The 27,195-nt window shown below is 44.8% G+C and overlaps 1 protein-coding gene across 1 annotated transcript; it reads right to left on the bottom strand.

The window, feature by feature from the left end:
* Positions 1-588: 588 nt before the first annotated feature.
* Positions 589-26,290, bottom strand: LOC135507907 (dihydropyrimidinase-related protein 5-like). The gene is made up of 14 exons (XM_064927682.1): positions 26,182-26,290; positions 24,034-24,088; positions 23,669-23,881; positions 20,023-20,181; positions 18,074-18,253; positions 17,472-17,540; positions 17,147-17,191; positions 16,892-16,967; positions 14,862-15,018; positions 8,048-8,189; positions 7,636-7,778; positions 4,761-4,968; positions 4,303-4,468; positions 589-2,457 (listed from the first exon to the last, which is right to left on the bottom strand). Exons 2-14 carry the CDS (start codon positions 24,079-24,081, stop codon positions 2,372-2,374), a joined length of 1,692 nt encoding a protein of 563 aa, XP_064783754.1. The 5' UTR covers positions 24,082-24,088; positions 26,182-26,290; the 3' UTR covers positions 589-2,371.
* Between the last annotated feature and the right edge of the window lie 905 nt (positions 26,291-27,195).

Here is a 27,195-nt window from a genome sequence, read left to right on the forward strand (position 1 = left end):
AAAAGTTAAATGACAAATCTTTACGACTAGGCTCACAGAGATCCTATTGAATTAGGCTAATAGAGATTAATCGGCCGTGATTGGGAATCCCATAGGGCGTGTCGCACAATTGGCCCAGCGTCGTTTGGGTTTGGTCGGTGTAGGCCGTCATTGTAAATAAGAATTTGTTCTTAACTGACTTGCCTAGTTAAATAAAGGTAAAAAATGAAATAAATAAAAATGGACGTCCCAAGGAATCCCAGATAGCACGGGCCCCACCACTACCGACGCTTCGTCTGCAACAATTCAGGAACTAATGCGCATGCGCGGGACTCCATGCTGTTCGAGGCGAGTCTATGGTAAATATATAAATAGGACTTTGACCTATTGTAGTGAGTTGTCACTAGCCTACATGTTCTTAGTCCACCATAGAGATTTGCTAAAGACCGATGTGGTTATTGGGGTCGTTTTATTCATGTTATAGGCTATTACATGCTAAAGCAACACAATTGTACATACATTGCAATGTTTTGAACCCCATTTGCCTAATACAGTATAGGCTATAGGGCCTATTATGTTTTATCTTTTTTAAAGAAACACAATTCAAGCTTGAAATTTCCGTGTGGTTTATTTGCACTCAATCATGTGATAAAGAGCTGCAAGAACACATAGGATAAAACAAAACAAAACCTCAGTGAAAACACAGTAGGCTATTCAGCACCAGTGAGGACCTCTTACACTGCAGTCATATCATGTACAGTGTGGTTTTGGACTATGGCAAAACAATAAAGTATATTCTTCACAAACAAAGAGTCATATGATATGTTCTCAGTGGCTTACAATGGAACAGTGTCAAGACAATTTGAAACCCCATAAAACATCAGTGGTTTTCGTTTGACACAATCTTGAATAAGCATGCCGTCCAGTAATATAATTGACAGTGCATTGTTGAATGACATTATGACATAAACACATAACAAACCTGAAGAACTTGCATTTGTACATTTCCATTCCCATTATAATACCCACGATTCAATCAAATTAGATGATGCACTTCTCTTACCCAATCGACAGTGTTACAACATTGGAAGTGTCAACCCAACAGATATACAAAACTGTCAAATACTTATCAGTGCAAGACCAGAATTCCCTCAGTGTTGTAACAAACAAAAAAAAGAATCCCAAAGACATAAAAGTGTTATGTGCTCAGTAGTTAGTTTGCACATCCTAAAAAGAATCACAAAGAATCATAAACATGCTATCTCGAGTAACTGTATATGTGTTTAATGTGAGACTTCTCTTGTGAGAAAAAGGCATTTCCGAGTGAAGCTAGCTAACTTGTCGCTAACAGACAGAGAAAAGTAAAGAAATATCATATCACCACTTACACATAGAATGATGCTAAATATGAGTCATATCAGTGCCTCACATATAATTTGTTCTATGCCACAACATACATACAGTAAACACAGCGTAGGTTCATTCACATTGATGGGACATGAGATGACCAGGAAAGAAGAGAGTGCTACGATATTCAACTCTAAACAGCAACATAGAAGCTATAACGACTCTGAACTTACTTAGCCTACGTATTTTGATGCCCGATGTCATCCTTAGTTGTTCAGGACTCATGATTATACTTTTGACAGTGCTGTAAAGGGGAATGACATCTTTTCAAATAACATTGTAAGATAAAACCATTTTTACATTTTTTTTTAAGTATCAGCTTGCATTTGACTTTTCGTCAAAATTAGACAAATGGAATCACGTTATTTCATGTCAAGTGCTTTGAGATATTGTGTAGTAAATAACTAATCACGTGAATTCATGACTGTTCTGTATTGGTAGAAAAAGTTGTTTTGTTACACATAAAATCATGTAAGGAAAAGGCAGCTAAGTAGTACATGATACAAGTGCAATATTGTAGGTTAAACAGTGAGGTAAACCAATGATCAATTCAACCCCATCCTCCCCCCATCCCCCTTAAAACCATTAGTGTATAATGACATTGAGTACTTCCTCTAAAATACATACATTTATCCAAAACAGTCAACTAGCAACTTAGCTACCGTGCAAATTTAGTTTAGATATGTCAAACATGTGTTAAGCCCAATATTGTTCAGGGTTTGACCATACGGGCAGATATTCCAAGATATATTAAAATGACATCAATGCCAAATGAATGTTACTCAGACCCTGTCGTCACATATATACACTAAATACGTGAGTTCGTTTTTGAAATAACATGTAAGATTTTCTTTTCTTTCTATGCTTTTTGGGTGAACGTAACAAGCCGTTTGTCTTAGTTGACCCTGAACTTTCCTTCAGGTTTCATCCTAATAGAGAACTACAGTAATTGTTTGGTTCTAGAACTCACTACTCTTCCACACAGTTACCAGATGCCACTGGATCGACCACCTGGGGGGGCCAGAATCCTTGCAGAAGATCTCTTTGGGATTTTATCATCAACCTGGGCACCTGGAGAGATTGATAAAACAAAAAGTGGCAAATAACAATCTGTTAGGTTAACAAAATGTAGCTAATTGTGCATCTTTCCAGTAGAGATTGAAACACATAGATACAGTGCCTTGCGAAAGTATTCGGCCCCCTTGAACTTTGCGACATTTTGCCACATTTCAGGCTTCAAACATAAAGATATAAAACTGTATTTTTTTGTGAAGAATCAACAACAAGTGGGACACAATCATGAAGTGGAACGACATTTATTGGATATTTCAAACTTTTTTAACAAATCAAAAACTGAAAAATTGGGCGTGCAAAATTATTCAGCCCCTTTACTTTCAGTGCAGCAAACTCTCTCCAGAAGTTCAGTGAAGATCTCTGAATAATCCAATGTTGACCTAAATGATTAATGATGATAAATACAATCCACCTGTGTGAAATCAAGTCTCCGTATAAATGCACCTGCACTGTGATAGTCTCAGAGGTCCGTTAAAAGCGCAGAGAGCATCATGAAGAACAAGGAACACACCAGGCAGGTCCGAGATACTGTTGTGAAGAAGTTTAAAGCCGGATTTGGATACAAAAAGATTTCCCAAGCTTTAAACATCCCAAGGAGCACTGTGCAAGCGATAATATTGAAATGGAAGGAGTATCAGACCACTGCAAATCTACCAAGACATGGCCGTCCCTCTAAACTTTCAGCTCATACAAGGAGAAGACTGATCAGAGATGCAGCCAAGAGGCCCATGATCACTCTGGATGAACTGCAGAGATCTACAGCTGAGGTGGGAGACTCTGTCCATAGGACAACAATCAGTCGTATATTGCACAAATCTGGCCTTTATGGAAGAGTGGCAAGAAGAAAGCCATTTCTTAAAGATATCCATAAAAAGTGTTGTTTAAAGTTTGCCACAAGCCACCTGGGAGACACACCAAACATGTGGAAGAAGGTGCTCTGGTCAGATGAAACCAAAATTGAACTTTTTGGCAACAATGCAAAACGTTATGTTTGGCGTAAAAGCAACACAGCTCATCACCCTGAACACACCATACCCACTGTCAAACATGGTGGTGGCAGCATCATGGTTTGGGCCTGCTTTTCTTCAGCAGGGACAGGGAAGATGGTTAAAATTGATGGGAAGATGGATGGAGCCAAATACAGGACCATTCTGGAAGAAAACCTGATGGAGTCTGCAAAAGACCTGAGACTGGGACGGAGATTTGTCTTCCAACAAGACAATGATCCAAAACATAAAGCAAAATCTACAATGGAATGGTTCAAAAATTAACATATCCAGGTGTTAGAATGGCCAAGTCAAAGTCCAGACCTGAATCGAATCGAGAATCTGTGGAAAGAACTGAAAACTGCTGTTCACAAATGCTCTCCATCCAACCTCACTGAGCTCGAGCTGTTTTGCAAGGAGGAATGGGAAAAAATTTCAGTCTCTCGATGTGCAAAACTGATAGAGACATACCCCAAGCGACTTACAGCTGTAATCGCAGCAAAAGGTGGCGCTACAAAGTATTAACTTAAGGGGGCTGAATAATTTTGCACGCCCAATTTTTCAGTTTTTGATTTGTTAAAAAAGTTTGAAATATCCAATAAATGTCGTTCCACTTCATGATTGTGTCCCACTTGTTGTTGATTCTTCACAAAAAAATACAGTTTTATATCTTTATGTTTGAAGCCTGAAATGTGGCAAAAGGTCGCAAAATTCAAGGGGGCCGAATACTTTCGCAAGGCACTGTATAGTAGATACTGCATTAGAGCTGGTGATTAATAAAGTTATATAGGCCTTAGAGGGAGAGATGCAAATTATACAATTCCAAATTGCAAAGCGATGTGTGTGTGTGTGTTACCAGAGAGGCTGAAGCTGGACTCATGCAGGTCTCTCTGTCCTCCGTGCTTGGTGTGTGGTCGTGTTGGAGTGTCCCCATCACATGGTCCACAGTCCTTCTTCCCAGAATTCATCAACGCTACATCTCCTACGTAGGGCTCACGCTCCACAGCCTTCAGGGCCTGACACTGAGAGAGAGACACACACACGTGCACACGAGTAAGCAGAGATGCAAACACAGACACGCGCGCACACACACACACACACACACACACACACATACACATAGACACACACAATAATTAGTCTCTGGTTATACACACAGTCATAACACATAAATAATACTTTATGACAATCAAGACAATCTGAAGCAGGTACGGAAAGTGTATGCGATTCAAAGATCACTTTTCATCTGCGGCAAAATTCATAGGTAAAGGAACATTTTCAAATCCACATCCTGTTGATGGTTTTTTAGAATACCTTCTCCCGCTGCACCATCTTCTTGTAGAGGTAGTCAGGGAAGGTTCTGAGAGGATAGAACTTCCCAGAGCCCTCGGAGCAGGTGAACACTCCGTTCTCATAGACCAAACGACCACGGCTAATGGTAACCAGTGGGACACCATGGCAGCGAAGACTCTCGTACAGGTTGTAGTCTCCACCCTGCACCTGTGTGTCCACAGAGATGGTCCTGGACACAGAGAAATATATTGTCTTAACACATACAATAGGTTATTGGTCTCGTGTGGCTCAGTTGGTAAGAAAAGAATCTGGTAAGTGGCATATATTATTATTGTTACTCTATACTGGGGCGGCAGGGTAGCCTAGTGGTTAGAGTGTTGTACTAGTAACTGTAAAGGTTGCAAGTTCAAATCCCCAAGCCGACAAGGTACAAATCTGTCATTCTGCCCCCGAACAGGCAGTTAACCCATTGAAAATAAGAATTTGTTCTTAACTGACTTGCCTAGTAAAAAAAAAATGAAATTAAAATAAGTACTCTAAGAGGTAAAGGTTCCTGAAAGAACCTTTTGGGTTGCCACACCGGCATAATCTTTCTAGTTGAAAAAGGTTACAAGAAATACCCATCTGAAAAGGGCGTTCGGGGAACCCCTGTGTAAAGGTTCAAACCGGAATATTTTTGTGATAACATTTTTTTCCTTTTTAATAATATATTGTAGAGGTGTCAGCCCATCAGATAGGAGGCGTGGCTTATTGTAGGCGTGGCTTTCAGGAAGTTATTTTTGGCCACCTGTTAATGTAAATGTCATTCCTGTCATCATGTTATGTTTGAGTACTGTAAATTTAAAAAAGTTATTGAACATTTTTGCATATTACAGCCTTTTATATATAATAACATTACTGATTACATATAATAATAAAGTTGCATAGGCATCTTGAGGAACTCACCTCTGTTAGCCTCATTAACTCTAAAGGGTGGCCCAAAAAATATCTATCTGAAAGCCACACCCCTTCTAAGCCACATCTCCACTCCAGGGTTCCCCAGGAACCCATTGCTACAGTGCCTTGCGAAAGTATTCGGCCCCCTTGAACTTTGCGACCTTTTGCCACATTTCAGGCTTCAAACTTAAAGATATAAAACTGTATTTTTTTGTGAAGAATCAATAACAAGTGGGACACAATCATGAAGTGGAACGACATTTATTGGATATTTCAAACTTTTTTAACAAATCAAAAACTGAAAAATTGGGCGTGCAAAATTATTCAGCCCCCTTAAGTTAATACTTTGTAGCGCCACCTTTTGCTGCGATTACAGCTGTAAGTCGCTTGGGGTATGTCTCTATCAGTTTTGCACATCGAGAGACTGAAATTTTTTCCCATTCCTCCTTGCAAAACAGCTCGAGCTCAGTGAGTTTGGATGGAGAGCATTTGTGAACAGCAGTTTTCAGTTCTTTCCACAGATTCTCGATTCGATTCAGGTCTGGACTTTGACTTGGCCATTCTAACACCTGGATATGTTTATTTTTGAACCATTCCATTGTAGATTTTGCTTTATGTTTTGGATCATTGTCTTGTTGGAAGACAAATCTCCGTCCCAGTCTCAGGTCTTTTGCAGACTCCATCAGATTTTCTTCCAGAATGGTCCTGTATTTGGCTCCATCCATATTCCCATCAATTTGAACCATCTTCCCTGTCCCTGCAGAAGAAAAGCAGGCCCAAACCATGATGCTGCCACCACCATGTTTGACAGTGGAGATGGTGTGTTCAGGGTGATGAGCTGAGTTGCTTTTACGCCAAACATAACGTTTTGCATTGTTGCCAAAAAGTTCAATTTTGGTTTCATCTGACCAGAGCACCTTCTTCCACATGTTTGGTGTGTCTCCCAGGTGGCTTGTGGCAAACTTTAAACAACACTTTTTATGGATATCTTTAAGAAATGGCTTTCTTCTTGCCACTCTTCCATAAAGGCCAGATTTGTGCAATATACGACTGATTGTTGTCCTATGGACAGAGTCTCCCACCTCAGCTGTAGATCTCTGCAGTTCATCCAGAGTGATCATGGGCCTCTTGGCTGCATCTCTGATCAGTCTTCTCCTTGTATGAGCTGAAAGTTTAGAGGGATGGCCAGGTCTTGGTAGATTTGCAGTGGTCTGATACTCCTTCCATTTCAATATTAGCGCTTGCACAGTGCTCCTTGGGATGTTTAAAGCTTGGGAAATCTTTTTGTATCCAAATCCGGCTTTAAACTTCTTCACAACAGTACCTCGGACCTGCCTGGTGTGTTCCTTGTTCTTCATGATGCTCTCTGCGCTTTTAACGGACCTCTGAGACTATCACAGTGCAGGTGCATTTATACGGAGACTTGATTACACACAGGTGGATTGTATTTATCATCATTAGTCATTTAGGTCAACATTGGATCATTCAGAGATCCTCACTGAACTTCTGGAGAGAGTTTGCTGCACTGAAAGTAAAGGGGCTGAATAATTTTGCACGCCCAATTTTTCAGTTTATGAGTTGTTAAAAAAGTTTGAAATATCCAATAAATGTCGTTCCACTTCATGATTGTGTCCCACTTGTTGTTGATTCTTCACAAAAAAATACAGTTTTATATCTTTATGTTTGAAGCCTGAAATGTGGCAAAAGGTCGCAAAGTTCAAGGGGGCCGAATACTTTCGCAAGGCACTGTACATTGAACCATTAAAGATTCCTCCAAGAACCCCTCAACTAACCAAAGGTGCAAATATGAACCGTTTACTAGCAATGGTTCCTCGAGTCGCCACTAATTCTAAGAGTGTATAAAAGAAAAAACCTTAGCATCCCCCACAGGGTAAACGGCCGCCGTAGCGGTAGTAGTGGGAAGGGAGGGAGTGAGGGGACCGTGGATACGGTTACATACCTGGTCCCTTCAGGGTCCCAGACCACCACGTCAGCGTCAGCCCCTGGGATGATCCTACCCTTCCTGGGGTACAGGTTGTAGATCTTAGCTGCGTTGGAGCTGGTCACCGCCACAAAACGGTTCTCGTCCATCTTGCCTCCGACCTACAGTAGCAGAGGGTCAAAATGCTCCATGTCAGAGGGAGCAAACCTGTTATCAACATGTCAAGCACTAAACTCAAACAGCATATGTGTTTGACGGGGACCACGCACAACAAATATTGCAACAGATACATGTCCAACGGCAACAAGGTATCACGGTAGTAGTTAGTTACAGCAGTCACAATAGCAGATCCAACCTTTCTGTTGTCTTTCTATACAGCCGTAGATCTTTGCCTAAGTACAAACAGTAGAGATGCATCACGTTTGCTTACCACTCCTCTCTCCCAGATGACGCTCATGCGGTCCTGGGTGCCCGGGACTCCGTGGGGGATCTTTGTGAAGTCGTCCTTGCCCATAGCCTTCTGTTTAGTGGTGAAGGGGCGGTGGTCAGACGCCACTACGTTCAGTGTGTCACTGTAGCGGTTCAGAGAGAAGGAGAAGAGGATAGGTCAGGGGGAAAATATAGGGAACGCAAATATCAATTCTATTAACTTTGATAACACTGTGTTCAGAGTTTCACTGTTAAAGCCTAGAGAGGAGGCGAGTACACGTCAGGGGGGAAATTATTATTATTTTTCTCCCCAATTTTGTGGTATCCGATTGTTAGTAGTTACTATCTTGTCTCATCGCTACAACTCCCGTACGGGCTCGGGAGAGACGAAGGTCGAGAGCCATGTGTCCTCCGAAACACAACCCAACCAAGCCGCACTGCTTCTTAACACAGCGCGCATCCAACCCGGAAGCCAGCCGCACCAACGTGTCGGAGGAAACACCGTACACCTAGCAACCTGGTCAGCGTGCACTGCGCCCGGCCCGCCACAGGAGTTGCTGGTGCGCGATGAGACAAGGATATCCCTACCGGCCAAACCCTCCCTAACCCGGACGACGCTAGGCCAATTGTGCGTCGTCCCATGGACCTCCCGGTCATGGCCAGCTGTGACAGAGCCTGGGCTCGAACCCAGGGTCTCTGGAGGCCTTAGCCGACTGCGCGACCTGGGAGGCCCCTCAGGGGGGAAATTTTGTTGAAATTTTATAATACCAACAGCAAAAATGATTTATATATATTAATGAGAGCTACAAGCGCTGTTAAGACTGGTGCCTGGATTCAATCCAACACAGATGTATGATTTGGGCACAGTTATAGAATTTAAAGGCAATTTCCCAGACATCACATTCGCTGAATAAATCACCTTCAGCAGGGTACAAAGGAAATGTGCCCCTCTTACTTCCCAAGTAGACTCATCAGGTAGGTGTGTGTGTGTGTGTGTGTGTGTGTGTGTGTGTGTGTGTGTGTGTGTGTGTGTGTGTGTGTGTGTGTGTGTGTGTGTGTGTGTGTGTGCTGTTACTTTCCCAGTAGACTCATCAGGTAGGTACGTGTGTGTGTGTATGTGTATGTGTGTGTGTGTGTGTGTGTGTGTGTGTGTGTGTGTGTGTGTGTGTGTGTGTGTGTGTGTGTGTGTGTGTGCGCGCGCTCTTACTTTCCCAGTAGACTCATCAGTTAGGTACGTGTGTGTATGTGTGTGTGTGTGTGTGTGTGTGTGTGTGTGTGTGTGTGTGTGCGCGCGCGCTCTTACTTTCCCAGTAGACTCATCAGTTAGGTACGTGTGTGTATGTGTATGTGTGTGTGTGTGTGTGTGTGTGTGTGTGTGTGTGTGTGTGTGTGTGTGTGTGTCATGTCTTGTTATGTCTGTTCCTGTCCTTTCTCTTCACTCTGTCTCTCTCTGCTGGTCTTTTTAGGTTACCTTCTCTGTCTCTCATTCTTCAGCTGTTCTACATCTCCCCTAACTAGCTCATTCACTCTTTCACACCTGTTCTCTCTTCCCCCTCTGATTAGGTCTCTATTTCTCTCTCTGTTCCTGCTACTTTCAGTGTCTGATTCTTGTTTGTGTTTTTGATGCCAGAAGCAAGCTGTCGTCTCGTTTGCTTCCACCTTGTCCTATCCTGTCGGAGTCTGCCTGGCAGGTGCATCCTGCACTATACTACGTTCTTTTTGTTCCATTGTCAACGTTGGAAGAGGATTTATGCCATTCCTGTTTTTCATTAAAGAACTCTGTTTTCTGTTAAAACCGCTTTTGGGTCTTCACTCAAGTACATAACAGAAGAATCAGACCAAGAATGGACCCAGCGGCTCCGGACCCTTTCACTCCGCCGTCGAGATCCAGGGAGCGATGCTAGGCAGACACGAGGAGGAATTGTCTGCTGCTCGACATGCCGTTGAGACCCTGGCCGTCCAAGTCTCCGACCTCACAAGACAGGTTCACCAACTCCACCTCGATCCACCGCCCACTTCCAGGGTTTCCGAGTCTCCGGAGCCCAGGATCAACAACCCGCCCTGTTACTCTGGGGAGCCCACTGAGTGCCGCTCATTCCTCACTCAGTGTGATGTGGTGTTCTCTCTCCAGCCCAACACTTACTCCAGGAGCGCAGCCCGCATCGCCTACGTCATTTCTCTCCTTACCGGACGGGCGCGTGAGTGGGGCACGGCAATCTGGGAGGCGAGGGCTGAGTGTATTAACCAGTTTCAGGACTTTAAGGAGGAGATGATACGGGTTTTTGACCGTTCTGTTTTTGGGGAGGAGGCTTCCAGGGCCCTGTCTTCCCTATGTCAGGGGAATCGATCCATAACGGATTATTCTATTGAGTTTCGCACTCTCGCTGCCTCTAGTGACTGGAACGAGCCGGCTTTGCTCGCTCGTTTTCTGGAGGGTCTCCTCGTCGAGGTTAAGGATGAGATCCTCTCCCGGGAGGTTCCTTCCAGTCTGGACTCCTTAATAGCCCTCGCTATTCGCATAGAGCGACGGTTTGATCTTCGTCGCCGAGCTCGTGGAAAGGAGCTCGCGTTCTCCGTTGCTCCCCTCTCCACATCACTGCCACCTGCCGCATCACTGCCACCCTCCTCCGCCGGCTCGGATGCTGAGCCTATGCAGCTGGGGGGTATCCGCATCTCGGCCAAGGAGAGGGAATGGAGAATCACCAATCGCCTCTGTCTCTACTGCGGCTCCGCTGGTCATTTTGTCACCTCATGTCCAGTAAAAGCCAGAGCTCATCAGTAAGGGGAGGGCTACTGGTGAGCGCAACTACTCAGGCCTCTCCTTCTGGATCACGCACTACCTTTCCGGTCCATCTCCGCTGGCCCAGTTCATCTGCTTCCTGCAGTGCCTTGATAGACTCTGGGGCGGAGGGCTGTTTTATGGACGAGACCTGGGCTCGGGAACATGACATTCCTCTCAGACAGTTAAGGGAGCCCACGGCCTTGTTCGCTTTAGATGGTAGTTCTCTCCCCAAGATTCAGCGTGAGACGCTGCCTTTAACCCTCACTGTCTCTGGTAATCATAGCGAAACCATTTCTTTTTTAATTTTTCGTTCACCTTTTACACCTGTTGTTTTGGGTCATCCCTGGCTAGTGCGCCATAACCCTTCTATTAATTGGTCTAGTAATACTATCCTATCTTGGAATGTTTCTTGTCATGTGACCTGTTTAATGTCTGCTATCCCTCCTGTTTCCTCTGTCTCTTCTTCACAGGAGGAGCCTGGCGATTTGACAGGGGTGCCGGAGGAGTATCACGATCTGCGCACGGTGTTCAGTCGTTCCAAGGCCACTTCTCTCCCTCCACACCGGTCGTATGACTGTAGTATTGATCTCCTTCCGGGAACTACTCCCCCGGGGTAGATTATACTCTCTGTCGGCTCCCGAACGTAAGGCTCTCGAGGATTATTTGTCGGTTTCGCTCGACGCCGGTACCATAGTCTCCTCCTCCTCTCCCGCCGGAGCGGGGGGTTTTTTTTGTTCAGAAGAAGGACGGGTCCCTGCGCCCATGCGTGGATTATCGAGGGCTGAATGACATAACAGTTAAGAATCGTTATCCGCTTCCTCTTATGTCTTCAGCCTTCGAGATCCTGCAGGGAGCCAGGTTTTTCACCAAATTGGACCTTCGTAACGCCTACCATCTCGTGCGCATCAGGGAGGGGGACGAGTGGAAGACGGCGTTTAACACGCCGTTAGGGCACTTTGAATACCGGGTTCTTCCTTTCGGCCTCGTTAACGCTCCAGCTGTCTTTCAGGCACTAGTTAACGACGTCCTGAGAGACATGCTGAACATTTTTGTTTTCGTTTACATGGACGATATCCTGATTTTTTCACCGTCTCTCTCGATTCATGTTCAGCACGTGCGACGCGTCCTCCAGCGCCTTTTGGAGAACTGTCTTTATGTGAAGGCTGAGAAGTGCACTTTTCATGCCGCCTCTGTCCCTTTTCTCGGTTCCGTTATTTCCGCTGAGGGCATTAAGATGGATCCCGCTAAGGTCCAGGCTGTCATTGATTGGCCCGTTCCTAAGTCACGCGTCGAGCTGCAGCGCTTTCTGGGCTTCGCTAATTTCTATCGTCGTTTCATCCGTAATTTCGGTCAGGTGGCAGCTCCCCTCACAGCCCTTACTTCTGTTAAGACGTGCTTTAAGTGGTCCGTTTCCGCCCAGGGAGCTTTTGATCTTCTTAAGAATCGTTTTACATCCGCACCTATTCTTGTTACACCTGACATCTCTAGTCAGTTTGTTGTTGAGGTTGACGCGTCAGAGGTGGGCGTGGGAGCCATTCTTTCTCAGCGCTCTCTCTCTGACGGCAAGGTCCATCCTTGCGCGTTTTTCTCTCATCGCTTATCGCCGTCAGAACGTAACTATGATGTTGGTAATCGCGAACTGCTCGCCATCCGCTTAGCCCTAGGCGAATGGCGACAGTGGTTGGAGGGGGCGACCGTTCCTTTTGTCGTTTGGACTGACCATAGGAACCTTGAGTACATCCGTTCAGCCAAACGACTTAATGCGCGTCAGGCTCGTTGGGCTCTGTTTTTCGCTCGTTTCGAGTTTGTTATTTCTTATCGTCCGGGCTCAAAAAACACCAAGCCTGATGCTTTATCTCGTCTCTTCAGTTCTTCTGAGGTCTCCACCGACCCCGAGGGATTCTCCCTGAAGGGCGTGTTGTCGGGTTGACTGTCTGGGGAATTGAGAGGCAGGTAAAGCAAGCACTCGCTCACACTCCGTCGCCGCGAGCTTGTCCTAGGAACCTTCTGTTCGTTCCCGTTCCTACTCGTCCGGCCGTTCTTCAGTGGGCCCACTCTGCCAAGTTAGCCGGCCACCCCGGCGTTCGGGGTACGCTCGCTTCCATTCGCCAGCGTTTCTGGTGGCCCACTCGGGAACGTGACGCGCGTCGATTTGTCGCCGCTTGTTCGGTCTGCGCGCAGACTAAATCTGGGAACTCTCCTCCTGCCGGCCGTCTCAGACCGCTTCCCATTCCCTCTCGACCGTGGTCTCACATCGCTTTAGATTTCATCACCGGACTGCCTTCATCAGCGGGGAAGACAGTTATTCTTACGGTTGTCGATAGATTCTCTAAGGCGGCTCATTTCATTCCTCTCGCTAAGCTCCCTTCTGCTAAGGAGACGGCTCAGATCATTATCGAGAATGTTTTCCGAATTCATGGCCTTCCGTCTGACGTCGTTTCCGACAGAGGCCCGCAGTTCACGTCTCAATTTTGGAGGGAGTTTTGCCGTTTGATTGGGGCTTCCGTCAGTCTCTCGTCCGGCTTTCATCCCCAGTCTAACGGTCAAGCCGAACGGGCCAATCAGACTGTTGGTCGCATTTTACGCAGTCTTTCTTTTCGTAACCCTGCGTCTTGGTCAGAACAGCTCCCCTGGGCAGAGTACGCCCACAACTCGCTTCCCTCGTCTGCTACCGGTCTATCTCCTTTTCAGAGTAGCCTCGGGTACCAGCCTCCGCTGTTCTCATCTCAGCTCGCCGAGTCCTGCGTCCCCTCCGCTCAGGCTTTTGTCCAGCGTTGCGAGCGCACCTGGAAGGGGGTCAGGTCAGCACTTTGCCGTAATAGGGCGCAGACTGTGAGGGCCGCTAATAAGCGTAGGACCAAGAGTCCTAGATATTGTTGCGGTCAGAGAGTATGGCTCTCCACTCAGAACCTTCCCCTTAAGACAGCTTCTCGCAAGTTGGCCCCGCGGTTCATTGGTCCGTTCCGTATTTCCCAGGTCATTAATCCTGTCGCAGTGCGACTTCTTCTCCCGCGCTATCTTCGTCGCGTTCACCCGGTCTTCCATGTCTCCTGTGTTAAGCCCGTTCTTCGCGCCCCCGCTCGTCCCTCCCCCCCCATCCTTGTCGAGGGCGCACCCATCTACAGGGTTCGTAAGATTTTGGACATGCGCCCTCGGGGCCGTGGTCATCAGTACCTAGTGGATTGGGAGGGGTACGGTCCTGAGGAGAGGAGTTGGGTTCCCTCTCGGGACGTGCTGGACCGTTCGCTGATCGATGATTTCCTCCGTTGCCGCCAGGTTTCCTCCTCGAGTGCGCCAGGAGGCGCTCGGTGAGTGGGGGGGTACTGTCATGTCTTGTTATGTCTGTTCCTGTCCTTTCTCTTCACTCTGTCTCTCTCTGCTGGTCTTTTTAGGTTACCTTCTCTGTCTCTCATTCTTCAGCTGTTCTACATCTCCCCTAACTAGCTCATTCACTCTTTCACACCTGTTCTCTCTTCCCCCTCTGATTAGGTCTCTATTTCTCTCTCTGTTCCTGCTACTTTCAGTGTCTGATTCTTGTTTGTGTTTTTGATGCCAGAAGCAAGCTGTCGTCTCGTTTGCTTCCACCTTGTCCTATCCTGTCGGAGTCTGCCTGGCAGGTGCATCCTGCACTATACTACGTTCTTTTTGTTCCATTGTCAACGTTGGAAGAGGATTTATGCCATTCCTGTTTTTCATTAAAGAACTCTGTTTTCTGTTAAAACCGCTTTTGGGTCTTCACTCAAGTACATAACAGTGTGTGTGTGTGTGTGCTCTTACTTTCCCAGTAGACTCATCAGGTAGGTACGTGTGTGTGTGTATGTGTATGTGTATGTGTGTGTGTGTGTGTGTGTGTGTGTGTGTGTGTGTGTGTGTGTGTGTGTGCGCGCGCTCTTACTTTCCCAGTAGACTCATCAGTTAGGTACGTGTGTGTATGTGTATGTGTGTGTGTGTGTGTGTGTGTGTGTGTGTGTGTGTGTGTGTGTGTGTGTGTGTGTGTGTGTGTGTGTGTGTGTGTGTGTGCGCACGCTCTTACTTTCCCAGTAGACTCATCAGGTAGTTGGGTGTGTTTGGGTCCAGGCGTAGAGGAGGAACAGTGACGTAGGCTGCAGCATGGGCCCAGTCCTGATGGTAGTACTGCAGACCGTTCAGCACCGCATGGGCTGTGGTCGTCTCCCCATGGACCACTTTACCTATAGGCAGATTATATAGATGGATTTATACATATCCATACACAGTGCCTTCGGAAAGTATTCAGACCCCTTGACTTTTTCCGCATTTTGTTACGTTACAGCCTTATTCAAAAAATTATTACATCGTTTTTTCCCCCCTCATCAATCTACACACAATACCCCATAATGACAAAGCAAAAAACAGTTTTTTAGAAATATTAGCTAATTTATATAAATATAAAAAACTGGAATATTACATTTACATAAGTATTCAGACCCTTTACTTAAGTACTTTGTTGAAGCACCTTTGGCAGTGATTACAGCATCGAGTCTTCTTAGGTATGACGCTACAAGCTTGGCACACCTGTATTTGGGGAGATTTTCCCATTCTTCTCTGCAGATCCTCTCAAGCTCTGTCATGTTGGGTGGGGAGCGTTGCAGCACAGCTATTTTCAGGTCTTTCCAGAGGTGTTCGATCGGGTTCAAGTCCAGGCTCTGGCTGGGTAACTCAAGGACATTCAGAGACTTGTCCCCAAACCATTTCAGCATTGTCTTGGCTGTGTGCTTAGGGTCATTGTCCTGTTGTAAGGTGAACCACACCAGTCTGAGGTCCTGAGTGCTTTGGAGCAGGTTTTCATCAAGGATCTCTCTGTACTTTGCTCCGTTCATCTTTGCCTCGATCCTGACTAGTTTTCCCTTCCCTCCGCTGAAAAACAATCCCCACAGGATGATTCTGCCACCAAAGAGTTCAACCTTGGTTTCATCAGACCAGATAATCTTGTTTCTCATGGTCTGAGAGTCTTTAGGTGCCTTTTTTCAAACTCCAAGCGGGCTGTCATGTGCCCTTTACTGAGGAGTGGCTTCCGTCTGGCCACTTTACCATAAAGGCCTGATTGGTGGAGTGCTGCAGAGATGGTTGTCCTTCTGGAAGGTTCTCCCATCTCCACAGAGAAACTCTGGAGCTCTGTCAGAGTGACCACCGGGTTCTTGGTCACCTCCCTGACCAAGGCCCTTCTCTCCTGATTGCTCAGTTTGGCCGGGCGGACAGCTTTAGGAAGAGTCTCGGTGGTTCAAAACTTCTTCCATTTAAGAATGATGGAGGTCACTGTGTTCTTGGGGACCTTCAATGCTGCAGATAATCTTTAGGGTAACCTTCCCCAGATCTGTGCCTCGACACAATCCTGTCTCGGAGCTCTAAGGACAATTCCTTCAACCTCCTTGGCCTGGTTTTTGCTCTGACATTCACTGTCAACTGTGGGACCGTATATAGACAGGGGTGTGCCTTTCCAAATCATGTCTAATCAATTGAATTTACCACAGGTGGACTCCAATCAAGTTGTAGAAACATCTCAAGGATGATCGATGGATACAGGATGCACCTGAGCTCAATTTGGAGTCTCATAGCAAAAGGTCTGAATACTTATGTAAATAAGGTTTTATTTTTAATACATTTTAAAACATTTCTAAAATCAGTTTTCGCTTTGTCATTATGGGGTATCGTGTGTAGATTGCTGAGGATTTTTTTTGAATTAATCAATTTTAGAATAAGGCTGTATCGTTACAAAATATAGAAAAAGTCAAGGGGTCTGAATACTTTCAGAAGGCACTGGACTGTGATGTGTAGTATTGGCCAGATAGTGTAACTAACTAACTAACTAACTGACAGACAGACAGACAGACAGACAGACAGACAGACAGACAGACAGACAGACAGACAGACAGACGGGGTTCCAAAAGAACTCGTAGTGAAGATCAGCCCAAGCTAGCAAACCACATGAAAAGTAATCCGCGGTATGCACAGGACAGGATACGACAGGACAGAACAAGACAGGATACGACAGGACAGGATAAGACAGGATACGACAAGACAGGATAAGATATGCCTTGGCCTTACCCTGCATCTTGGCTGTGGCAAGCACATCTCCTGCTGACATGCTGGACACGTTGACAAGGTAGATAGGACAGTGGGCCTGAAAGAGAACGACAGAGAGTGAGACAACATGTCTTAGAGAGAGTTTCACCAGAAGAAAACATGCCGAATGCAGGACTGGTTCCAGATACTGCAGGGTATTTCGGGGGCAGTTACCATTGTACTGAAGTGCTTGATGATAAAGAGAATGCAACAACTTGACACAGAACACACACTCACCCTATTGGCGATGGTGATCGCCCGATGGGTGGCCTCTGCCTCCAGCTGTGAGAAAGAAAAAACAATCGGATATTGTGTTGAGTTGGTAGGATCATTACAATATTATGGAGGGCTGATATCTATAACATAGGCACTGGAAATGCTTCACTGGGAAAACACTAAGACAATAGAACTGTAACGGCTATGTCTATGAAGTCATGAAAGAAGAGGGAAGGAGTATGTGTCCATTATGAGCACAGACGACAACAGTAATATATAATAATATCATGAGAATATATGCCATTTAGCAGACGCTTTTATCCAAAGAGTAAAGAGAGTGTCTTACCTCCTCTGGTCTGCTGATCTCAATGCCCTCTGGGCCGCTGATTCCCAGGTCCAATGCCTCTTTGGCTCCCTAGAAAACACACAGGAATCCTGGTGTATGTGCTGTATCACTGATAGAAACCGGATGTGCACTAAATATGGCTGACGGTTCAACCGTCAGGACCGTTGGATGTCCGTTCAAGTCATTTTAACTCTACAGCAGGGATGGGCATCTTCGATAGGGGTGGGGGCCACAAAAAAACGGGAACTTATCATGATGAGGCGCAATGGTGCGTGGGTCAGTTACAATGCCCCCCCCCCCTCTAAAAAAGTTGCTCTATGGGCTCTTTCTCACCTCTGACCTTACCACACAACAGGCCTCCTTTGTGTGAATAAAACTGCTTACTGTGATGACAGTCCCTCTGTCAAACCAGCACCAGTCGGTTTCTCACACTTTTGTAAACTGTTTGTGTCAGCCAATTTCTTACAGTTGGATAGATAAGGGTTTTTAAAAGTAATGAATGAAATTAAGCTGACTTTGTCGTATTTCTTTCGGAACAAAGACATGATGGAAGAAAAGTCATTGACGTGGGACTACATATCGAACCATATTCGGAGACTCACCTCGGCCACTAGTTCTCCGTTCTCAGCGTGTACACGGGCCACGGCCCCGATGTCCTTACAGTTCTGTAGGGCCTGGAAAAGTTCTGAGTCCCTCAGCATGAACAGGTCCTTATAGGCCATGAACATCTGGAACGAGTTGATCCCTTTATCTCTCACCAGGCTCTCCATCTCAGCACGCACCTACAGGTCAGGGGTTAGAGGTCAGAGTTCACCTGAACAAGATGAACACAGTCAGGAGTAGGGCTGTTACAGTGACCGTATTACAGGCGCACCAACGGCCACGAGTCATGACGGCAGTCAAATTGCAAATTGCAAGTCACGGTAACGAGACTTCTCCAAGCTCTGATGCTGCTGGTCATTAGTAGCCTACAAAACTTGCTAACTGCCTGGTACTCAGCACTCTATTGTCCCTCTAATCACTCTGACATCAATGCAAATGTAATCGAAAATCTACTTCATGAGAGCCCATGAGCTCATGTTGCTCAACATTTCTATAGGCTATGCAATTGTGAGAAAACAGAGTGATGGCCTCTGTTAAAAAGAGGAGGATCCCATCAGCCCCTGTATAGACTAGGCCTACTATATTGTTTTCTCAACTTTGCTAATATTAAGCACATTGCTTCTCTTTATAACAGGAGTATAGCCTACCTGGCTGGCAGGAAAATGAACCACGGGGAACACATTCTCCATACACTATTTAAGTGCATAGATGACATGGGGCGGCAGGGTAGCCTAGCGGTTAGAGTGTTGGACTAGTAACCGAAAGGTTGCAAGTTCGAATCCCCGAGCTGACAAGGTACAAATCTGTCGTTCTGCCCCTGAACAGGCAGTTAACACACTGTTCCTAGGCCGTCATTGAAAATAAGAATTTGTTCTTAACTGACTTGCCTAGTAAAATTTAAAAAAAACAATCCACTTATATATTATCACTTCCGAATGATAACCATCTTAAGCCAAGAAACACTGCATGCTTTTTTTATGCAACTTTTTCAAATCATAGTCCCACACCTCATGTAGCTTAGCCCATGGGCCTATATGTTCTGATAAGGTTTGTATCACAACTAAACTGGCCAAATAACTTCTTAAAATGAAGCACATTAATCCGCTCTACAATGTGTATAGAGCTTAACTGGCATACATATGCAGTGCGTGAGTTTCAAGTTTGGCGAAGATCATTTGAACCCATAAAAATGCACCTTCATAATAATAGCATTACATGCATAATTGCATTTGTGGTCACTTTAGAAAATGGTGTTTTACTGCTAATGCAACATTCGCGCTTATAGCCTACTGCCGTGTGCATTACTGTGCATATAAAGTGAAGAAATAGCCTAATAGTTAATCAACATTTTAAGCTAAACGTTCTGATCTGTTGCTTCAGGCTCATCGCTCATTGTCCCAAACATAGTCTGGGACAACTGTCCCAAACTCTGTGTGGAATATTTATTTATCGCACAGAATAGAACACGTCAACTTTTGTACAATGGGGGATAGTAGATTGACATAGGCTAGTAGTGCTTTTGCTGTTCGTTAGGCCTACCCATCTTGTTGGCTGACGAACAGTAAATGTGGACAGTTCTTCCAATAGCTTCAATATGCGCCTCGGAATTGGCGCAGTTTGCGTCCCCGATGTGCCTGTCTTCACTTGTTTGTAGCCCGTGAGAAAGACCCGATCACGTGACGGACAGCGAGCAGTTATTTCCTTGACAATTGCAGGCTGACAAAATGGCAGGACCGCCACAGCCTTAGTCAGGAGTCATACCTTTTCATACTATTGTGCCAACCTGAATCGTAGTGTGTTGGCATCGATATTGTCCTTTCAGTGACATTTGCAGCACAGTTCCAGCAACTATGGCGGATGTGTAACCAGGTCAGTGCAGTACAGATCTTAGCTCAGTTAAATGAAACGGGTATGAAAACACCAGTTATCAAGGGAGTGTGACAGTTACCTTGGGCCCCCACCAGGTGACCCCCATATGCAGGGCGTAATCGCAGCAGGCTTTATTGTCGGCCTGGGAGCGGGCCTTCTCGTAGGCTTCCAGTAGAGACTCATTCTTCTCTGGTAATACATGTCCTATAACCATGGTGGTACCTCCAGCCAGGGCTGCCTGTTGACAGAACCACCAGTATCTCAGATCAGAGAAGAGACAGACATTAAAATGATGGATACCATTTTACATAAAGGTATATTATACTGAACAAAAATAGAAACGTAACCTGTTGGTCCCATGTTTCATGAGGTGAAATATACTTTTTTCCCTTCCATACGCACTAAAATAGTATTTCTCTCAAATTTTGCGCACATGCCCAGCAACTTGAGTATTTCTGTCCATAATAAAGTACTTTTGTGGGGAATGACTCATTCTTATTGGCTGGGCATGGCTCCCCAGTGGGTGGGCCTGGCTCCCAAGTGGGTGGGCCTATGCCCTCCAAGGCCAGCCATGGCTGTGCCCCTGACCTGAAATTGTTGCATGCTGCATTTATATTGCTGTTCAGTATAGGTACTACGGTACATTAAGAAATACTTTATAAAAGTGTTTGTAAATGGTTTATAAGTAGGAAGACACGGAGACACAACACATTGAAGTATCGCTAGGCAAAGGCTCCATAATGATGTCTGGTCTGGTTAATTAATGCCAATGACAGTATAGGGTTAATACATGCATCCGTTATTCTCTATAAATTCCGGGGGCGAGACATAATTAACATGCCAACATACCTCAGGTTGAAAACCAACAGTAAAAGGTGCCAATTACCTCTAATGTTTATTTACTGGATGGGGGGTGAAAAACATCAATCAGTAACTAGATTAGAACATGGGAAGGGGACTGGGAGATAACCCATGGCGTATAATGAAAAGATATTACAGAGCGTGATGATGGTCAGTGAGCTAATGTATATCAAGGAACTGTCAGTCCTTTCATTGTTCACTACACTATCAATCAGCTATCCGTTCAGGGCTGTTTACATCTGAAGCAAAGGCAGACGTACTAGATCGAAGATGTAGTAACGAGGAACACGTTGTATGGCCCGTCGAGATAGTAAAACTGATATATATATATATACACATATATATATATATATATATATACATATATATATATATATATATATACACATATATATATATATATATATCCCAGAGATTCCAAGGTATGAAAGCTTGACTACTGCTCCATTACATATTTGTGAGTGTACTAAATCCTTACAAAACCAGGTTGATACTGATGTGAACAACAAATACATTCTATATGAAATCTTTCCAAATACTTGTAGTCTGTTACTAAGTGAATGCTCCAAAGAGCATCTTTGAGTCAGCTGACCGTAGAGAAAGTGGAGTACTGTCTGGTAAGGATTGGGGGTGTGTCTAGTGTGTTGGAGAACTATTGTCTTCAAGCAAAATGGCCTGGGTGAAAAGGCTTCGCAGCAGTCTTTGCAGCAGCCCGACGGTAGCCATGGAAACAGAAACTGATCTGCATTTGTCTCTGTACTCTAGCCGGGCAGCACGGCAGCAGATCCGCCAACCCCAGTAGAGCAGAAAGATAACATCTCCTTGGCTAGCTTGTCATTTATGTCTAAAAACACAGCTATGTACTCAGACTCTATATGTCATCTCTGGGTGGTAGAGAATAGGGAATGATGATTGATGAGTCATGCATGCCCTGAGGTGATCTGGGATAGCCCCAGTCTCAGTGTGTGACCCTCCACCATTTTCTCTCTCTCTCCCTCTCTCTCGTCTGTCTCATTCTCTTTCTCATTCTATCTTTGTCTGTCTGTCTGTCTGTCTGTCTGTCTCTCTCTCTCTCTTTCTCTCTCTCTCTCTCTCTCTCTCTCTCTCTCTCTCTCTCTCTCTATCCCTGTAGCATCTTCTCTCGCTCTCATCTGTCTCTCATTCTCTTTCTCATTCTCTCTTTGTCTCACTCTCTCTATCTCTCTGTCTGTCTCTCCCTATCTATCTCTCGCTATCCCTCCACCATCTTCTCTCTCCATTCTGTTCAGTGCCCTGCTGTGCTGACTGCATCAGGAGTCAGCACACCCTGCTACAGCTTCCACAGCTTTCTGCCACATTATCTATATAAATAATTTATAGGGTAGGTGAGATATGTAATAAAATAAAATAAAGATGACTCAGAATAACGGAGAATATTATATAATAAATAACTTGAGTCAGCAGCCTTATGTATCCACTATCTTTGTCTAAATCAAAGCAGCATCTCTGAGTCTGAACCACGCCCAGTTTGTTACTGTAGTAGCTCTCTGAATATTTCTTGGTCTCTACCCAAATCCCTAATCAACCCCTAGCTCCTAGCTACTTCTGTAGATCAAAGAGTAATTACTTGGTAATTTGGTAATTACTTCAACGTGCCTTCTGATAGGCTGAGAGGTGTTTTGGCCATAGGGCCTATCGTTTACACCTATCATAATCTTTCACATCTACAGGACAGGAGTGTCTAGGGATGAGGGGCTAGGGCAGTGGTGGGCAAATATTTGGCTCGAGGGTCACATCAGGATTTTGAAATTCAACGGAGGGCCGCATTTTCTGGGGGACCAATTGTTTATTAAAATCTATTTGTGGGGGCCTCCCGAGTGGCGCAGCGGTCTAAGGCACTGCATCGTAGTGCTTGAGACGTCACTACAGACTCGGGTTCGAGTTTCCTCTGACATATTGGTGCGGCTGGCTTCTGGGTTAAGAGGGCATTGTGTCAAGAAGCAGTGTGGCTTGGCTGGGTCGCGTTTTCGGAGGACGCACGGCTCTCGACCTTCGCCTCTCCTGAGTTCGTACGGGAGTTACAGCGATAGGACAAGACTGTAACTACCAATTGGACACCACGAAATTGGGGGGGGGGGGAATGATGTCTCGCCGACTGGATTGAAGTGTCCGGCGGGCCGTACTTTGCCTCCCCCCTTGGGGTAGGAGTTGACTTGGGATTCAGAGTCTGAGGTTATTTTCTCACATTCCAAGGCAAGCTGGGAAGATGAGTTTATTTAGTTGCCATGGTACATGGCGGTCCACTGGGTTACCGGGAGAGGAAAATATGCTTGCCAGATGGCCGTTTCCCACTAGACTGGGCCAAATATTGTGTATTAAATGGTACATACTAATTATGTATCTGTTTTTCCAGTTCAGTTCAATGACATACCATATTACCCAGAGGGTATGGTAATAATGTAACCATTTTGCTTCCACTGGGATATGAATTGCTGTAACTGAGTATTTGGCATTGCTAGACAGACCTTGCCACAGGTTTCTACCAAAATACACACATAAGGAGAGTAATGCCAGAGTCCTAAAGCACCAGCCCTTTTTAATCAATGAACCAACCAATCAAATGTGATTGACCCAGCCCCCTTTTTGCAACCACATATCACAAGGTTTTGTTCAGTAACCCTGCCTTAACCTCCAGAGCATAGGGCAGCACAGTGGCAAAGAAAATCTCCCTAGAAGGAAGAAACCTGGAGAGGAACCAGAATCAGATGAGAGACCCATCCTGCACTGGCTATACCGGGTTACTCAGGGTAATGCCAGTGTCATTAAGCATGGTACTTCCTCTCAACCTCACAGACAGTCGTAGAAAAGCTGTAGATCATTCGTACCTTGGTGCCGCTATAGTAGTCGTCTACGGTGGTAGCGTTCATGAAACTCTGCTGCAGGTGCACGCTGGTGTCAATCCCCCCAGGGAGGACCAGTTTCCCAGAGGCGTCAATCACCTTGGCCCCTCCTGGGATCATCAGCCCCTCCCCCACCTGCTGGATGATGCCGTTCTCAATGTACACATCCGCCTCCTGCGTGACGTCATCGTTCACCACCTGGTGTCAAAAGGGAGAAAAGAGAAATCAGGTGTTGGACAAAAGAAAATGCATAAATGAAACAGGTAATAGTTTTGTAATGCTTCACAATCATTTATTTTAGATGAACATATAACAGCCCAACAACAACAGTCAACAGTCAACACACCCACCTTGCCACCCTTGATTAGGATCCTGGTTGTCGCTGAACTGGAAGACATGATGGCTCTGGAAGAGAGAGATTAGAAGTGAAGGGTTGACAAAAACACTACCATGCTTTTCTCATTTGTGGTGCAGGGAGTTACAGCCCCAAAATTGATATTGTAGAAGACAAAATGTTTTTTAAGACCTCTGCATATTTTCTCAGGAAGAGAGACAAGCAGACAAAAAAAACAACAAAAAAAAACGTTTCACTCTCATGGAGAACGGTATTAGTTTCTGACCAGTTATACCACCTCAACTACAACTAGGCAGACAAGCTATAGTACCACTTACTGTCATTGGCATTGCATTCAGATGTAAGGAGGCAGTGACCCATTGTAAAACACAAATGAATTGCTGTGTTCTAAAACAAGCTATAGCACAATAAACATTGTGTTCTCAACTTGGCATGGCCAGGCTGCTGTGACATCAACGAATGGGCCTGAGGCGGTGTCTGTCACTGAGTATGACCAAACATCCCTGAGCTTAGCTGTCCATCTGCCTACCTGTCTGCCTGGACTAAAACTGTTCAACAAGTCACACACTGGTACACACTTTTCATTCATAACCATCATTCCCCCCCCCCTTTCTAAAAACGAAATGTAGCACATTATAAAGTGAACCTGTACATACATATTGTAGAAGTGTGCTGTGGTACGACACATAGAGGAATTTCTTATCGCATCCAAACGTTTCAAATATTTCAATACTATAATCTTTCTTGGATTAATATGAATAAAATGATAAATATCCCCCAGGCACTCCTCCTCTTTATGTGTGTGTGTCTAGGTGGGTGTGGGAGTGGTAATGTATGTGACAGTGTGGGTGAGGCAGCCAGCAAGTTTACCACATGCTCTCTATCCTCATGGATCCAGATTCGGAGCTGAGATCATCTATATAAAACGATGACATCTTGCACATGAATGCTCAGACTCAAATCAAGGTCAACCTTAAAGGCAAGACAGCTGATGTCTAAAATGTCATATCATGTTCATTTTGAAAGGTGGGAGGAAGGGAATATGCACCAACCATTGGTTATCCATCACTTCCACTGACCCACATCTGGCTGAGTGTTCTAGGATTTAGGATTAATGAATGAATGAAGTTACAACAATATGCCTTTCATCGATAGAATAGAAACAAATAGCCTACAGGCTACCTAAAAAAAGAATCGACTCATTTTAGGGTGGAGCACAACTCATCAGTCTAGGCTAGCGCACAAATAAAAGGAAGGCAGTCTTCTGTAGCTAAAATAATTGTCAGAGCTAAATCTATTACTATTACAAACAGCGTTTAGCATATTCACACAAAATTGACACAAACCTGGAAATTACAGTAGCCAACGTAGATATTTATTTGGAAAATTGATCATGGAGTTTGAAACGTCCCAAATAGATTCCCTCATAAAGTATAGCCATTTCAAGGTTTATAGCCTAAACCTGTTATAGGCTAGTCTGTAACAAATACGGACAGGACACACATGTAATTTACTAAGGGTTTAAATCACTATGTAAATAGATCTAAAATGATAAATTCCACATCCCACTTGACACAAAGAAACACCGGCCTTCATCCCTCAGGATACATAACCGACCCAGAAAACGGTTTCCAAAACCCTCCTACCCTCCCCATGATGACGGAACACTCCATAATAATCACCCTCTTCCATCCCACCGCCTAAAGATTATGTTGCACTTGCATCGTTGTAATCGATGGGCCAAATTCATAGCAAGTGTAACTGGATAGTTATAGCATTTAGCCTATGTTCCCAGTCTGAGTTCCATATAGCGTCTGCCGGTATGATCATGTAGGTTCTAATTTCGACTACCCCCCCCCCCCCTCACACACAAAAAAAAAATGCCAATGGCATGAAAGGAATCAGGATGGCAAAATCAGATATTAAAAATACGCAGTCAGGTCTCCGGGTAGCAATTCCTTTACAGACATTCAGCCAGTCGGCATAAGAAACAAAGTATCCCCATAAAAGCAAGCATCTGTGTCTAGGGACGATCCATACACCCGCAGTCTGGGCCCTCAAATCGAAGCCTCTTCACATAATTCTTAGTAAATAGCCTATCAGTACGCTATAAAGTTGCACATCTCAATCGCGCTCCACATACCTCTCCTAAAGGCCTACGGCTCCAAAACGCCTTTTCGGTTACTTTATGATAGACTACAACAGCACCAATCCGTTGAATGAGACGAACACTTGCTGCAGCCAGGGGCAGATGCTTCTCTCTGAATCCAGCCTGCTCAACCTCAGGTCGCAGCATCCAAGTCCGTGCGACGTGCAGACGCTCCAATCACCGATAGGGAACGCAGACTCGGTCACCAGATTAACCAATTACTTTGCACTTCAGGCGTGTCCATTTGGAAGGGGCTGTACCATTGTGGGAGGAACAGGGTGTGAACTGTGATTACAGGAAAGGAAAGATCATGGATAAAGCAAGGAGGTCATATATTCACTAGCCTATAAATTACAATACACAGTATTTCTCAATAATTCATTAAGTATACTATTCAGATGTGCGGTTTGTGTAATCGTTATGAAGACAAGAGAACACATTAGGCTATAATAAACACTACAAACAGTATTATTAGTAGTAGTAGCAATCATTAAATGTGTGAGCAAATGCAGGGTGATGTGAGCAAAAGCAGAACTAACAAACTACTACCTTTTACACTGTTAAAAGAAAAAGGTCCCTCTGAGATTTTAAAAGTCATTTTTAAAGATTGTAAAGCAGTTTAAAAAGTAGGATCTAGCTATAACTTTAGTATAGATGTGCAACACTGTGTTATTATGTTGCCAAGGAACCTGATCAATAGTGATAAGATTTTGTATTGTTCAATTTATTCTTGGTACAGGTGAAGAACAACAAGGAGCTATCATATTTTTGCACAAAAACAATACATTTATTCAAGTGTTCTCCAGCACAAATACATAAAGGAGCCTTTTTCTTCTTTCTGGGTACTAAAACATAAGTATTGGGTAAAGGGTGGAGAATGACTGCTACATTTGATCATCTTAAAGAAGAAAAACATAGGCCATAAAACAGTTAATATGACACAAAAGAAGAAGCCACATAGACTGAGCGCCAACTAACAGTATCACTGGATTATAGAACTGACCTGTC

This window comes from Oncorhynchus masou, chromosome 21, assembly GCF_036934945.1.
Source record: "Oncorhynchus masou masou isolate Uvic2021 chromosome 21, UVic_Omas_1.1, whole genome shotgun sequence".
NCBI classification, from domain to species: Eukaryota; Metazoa; Chordata; class Actinopteri; order Salmoniformes; family Salmonidae; genus Oncorhynchus; species Oncorhynchus masou.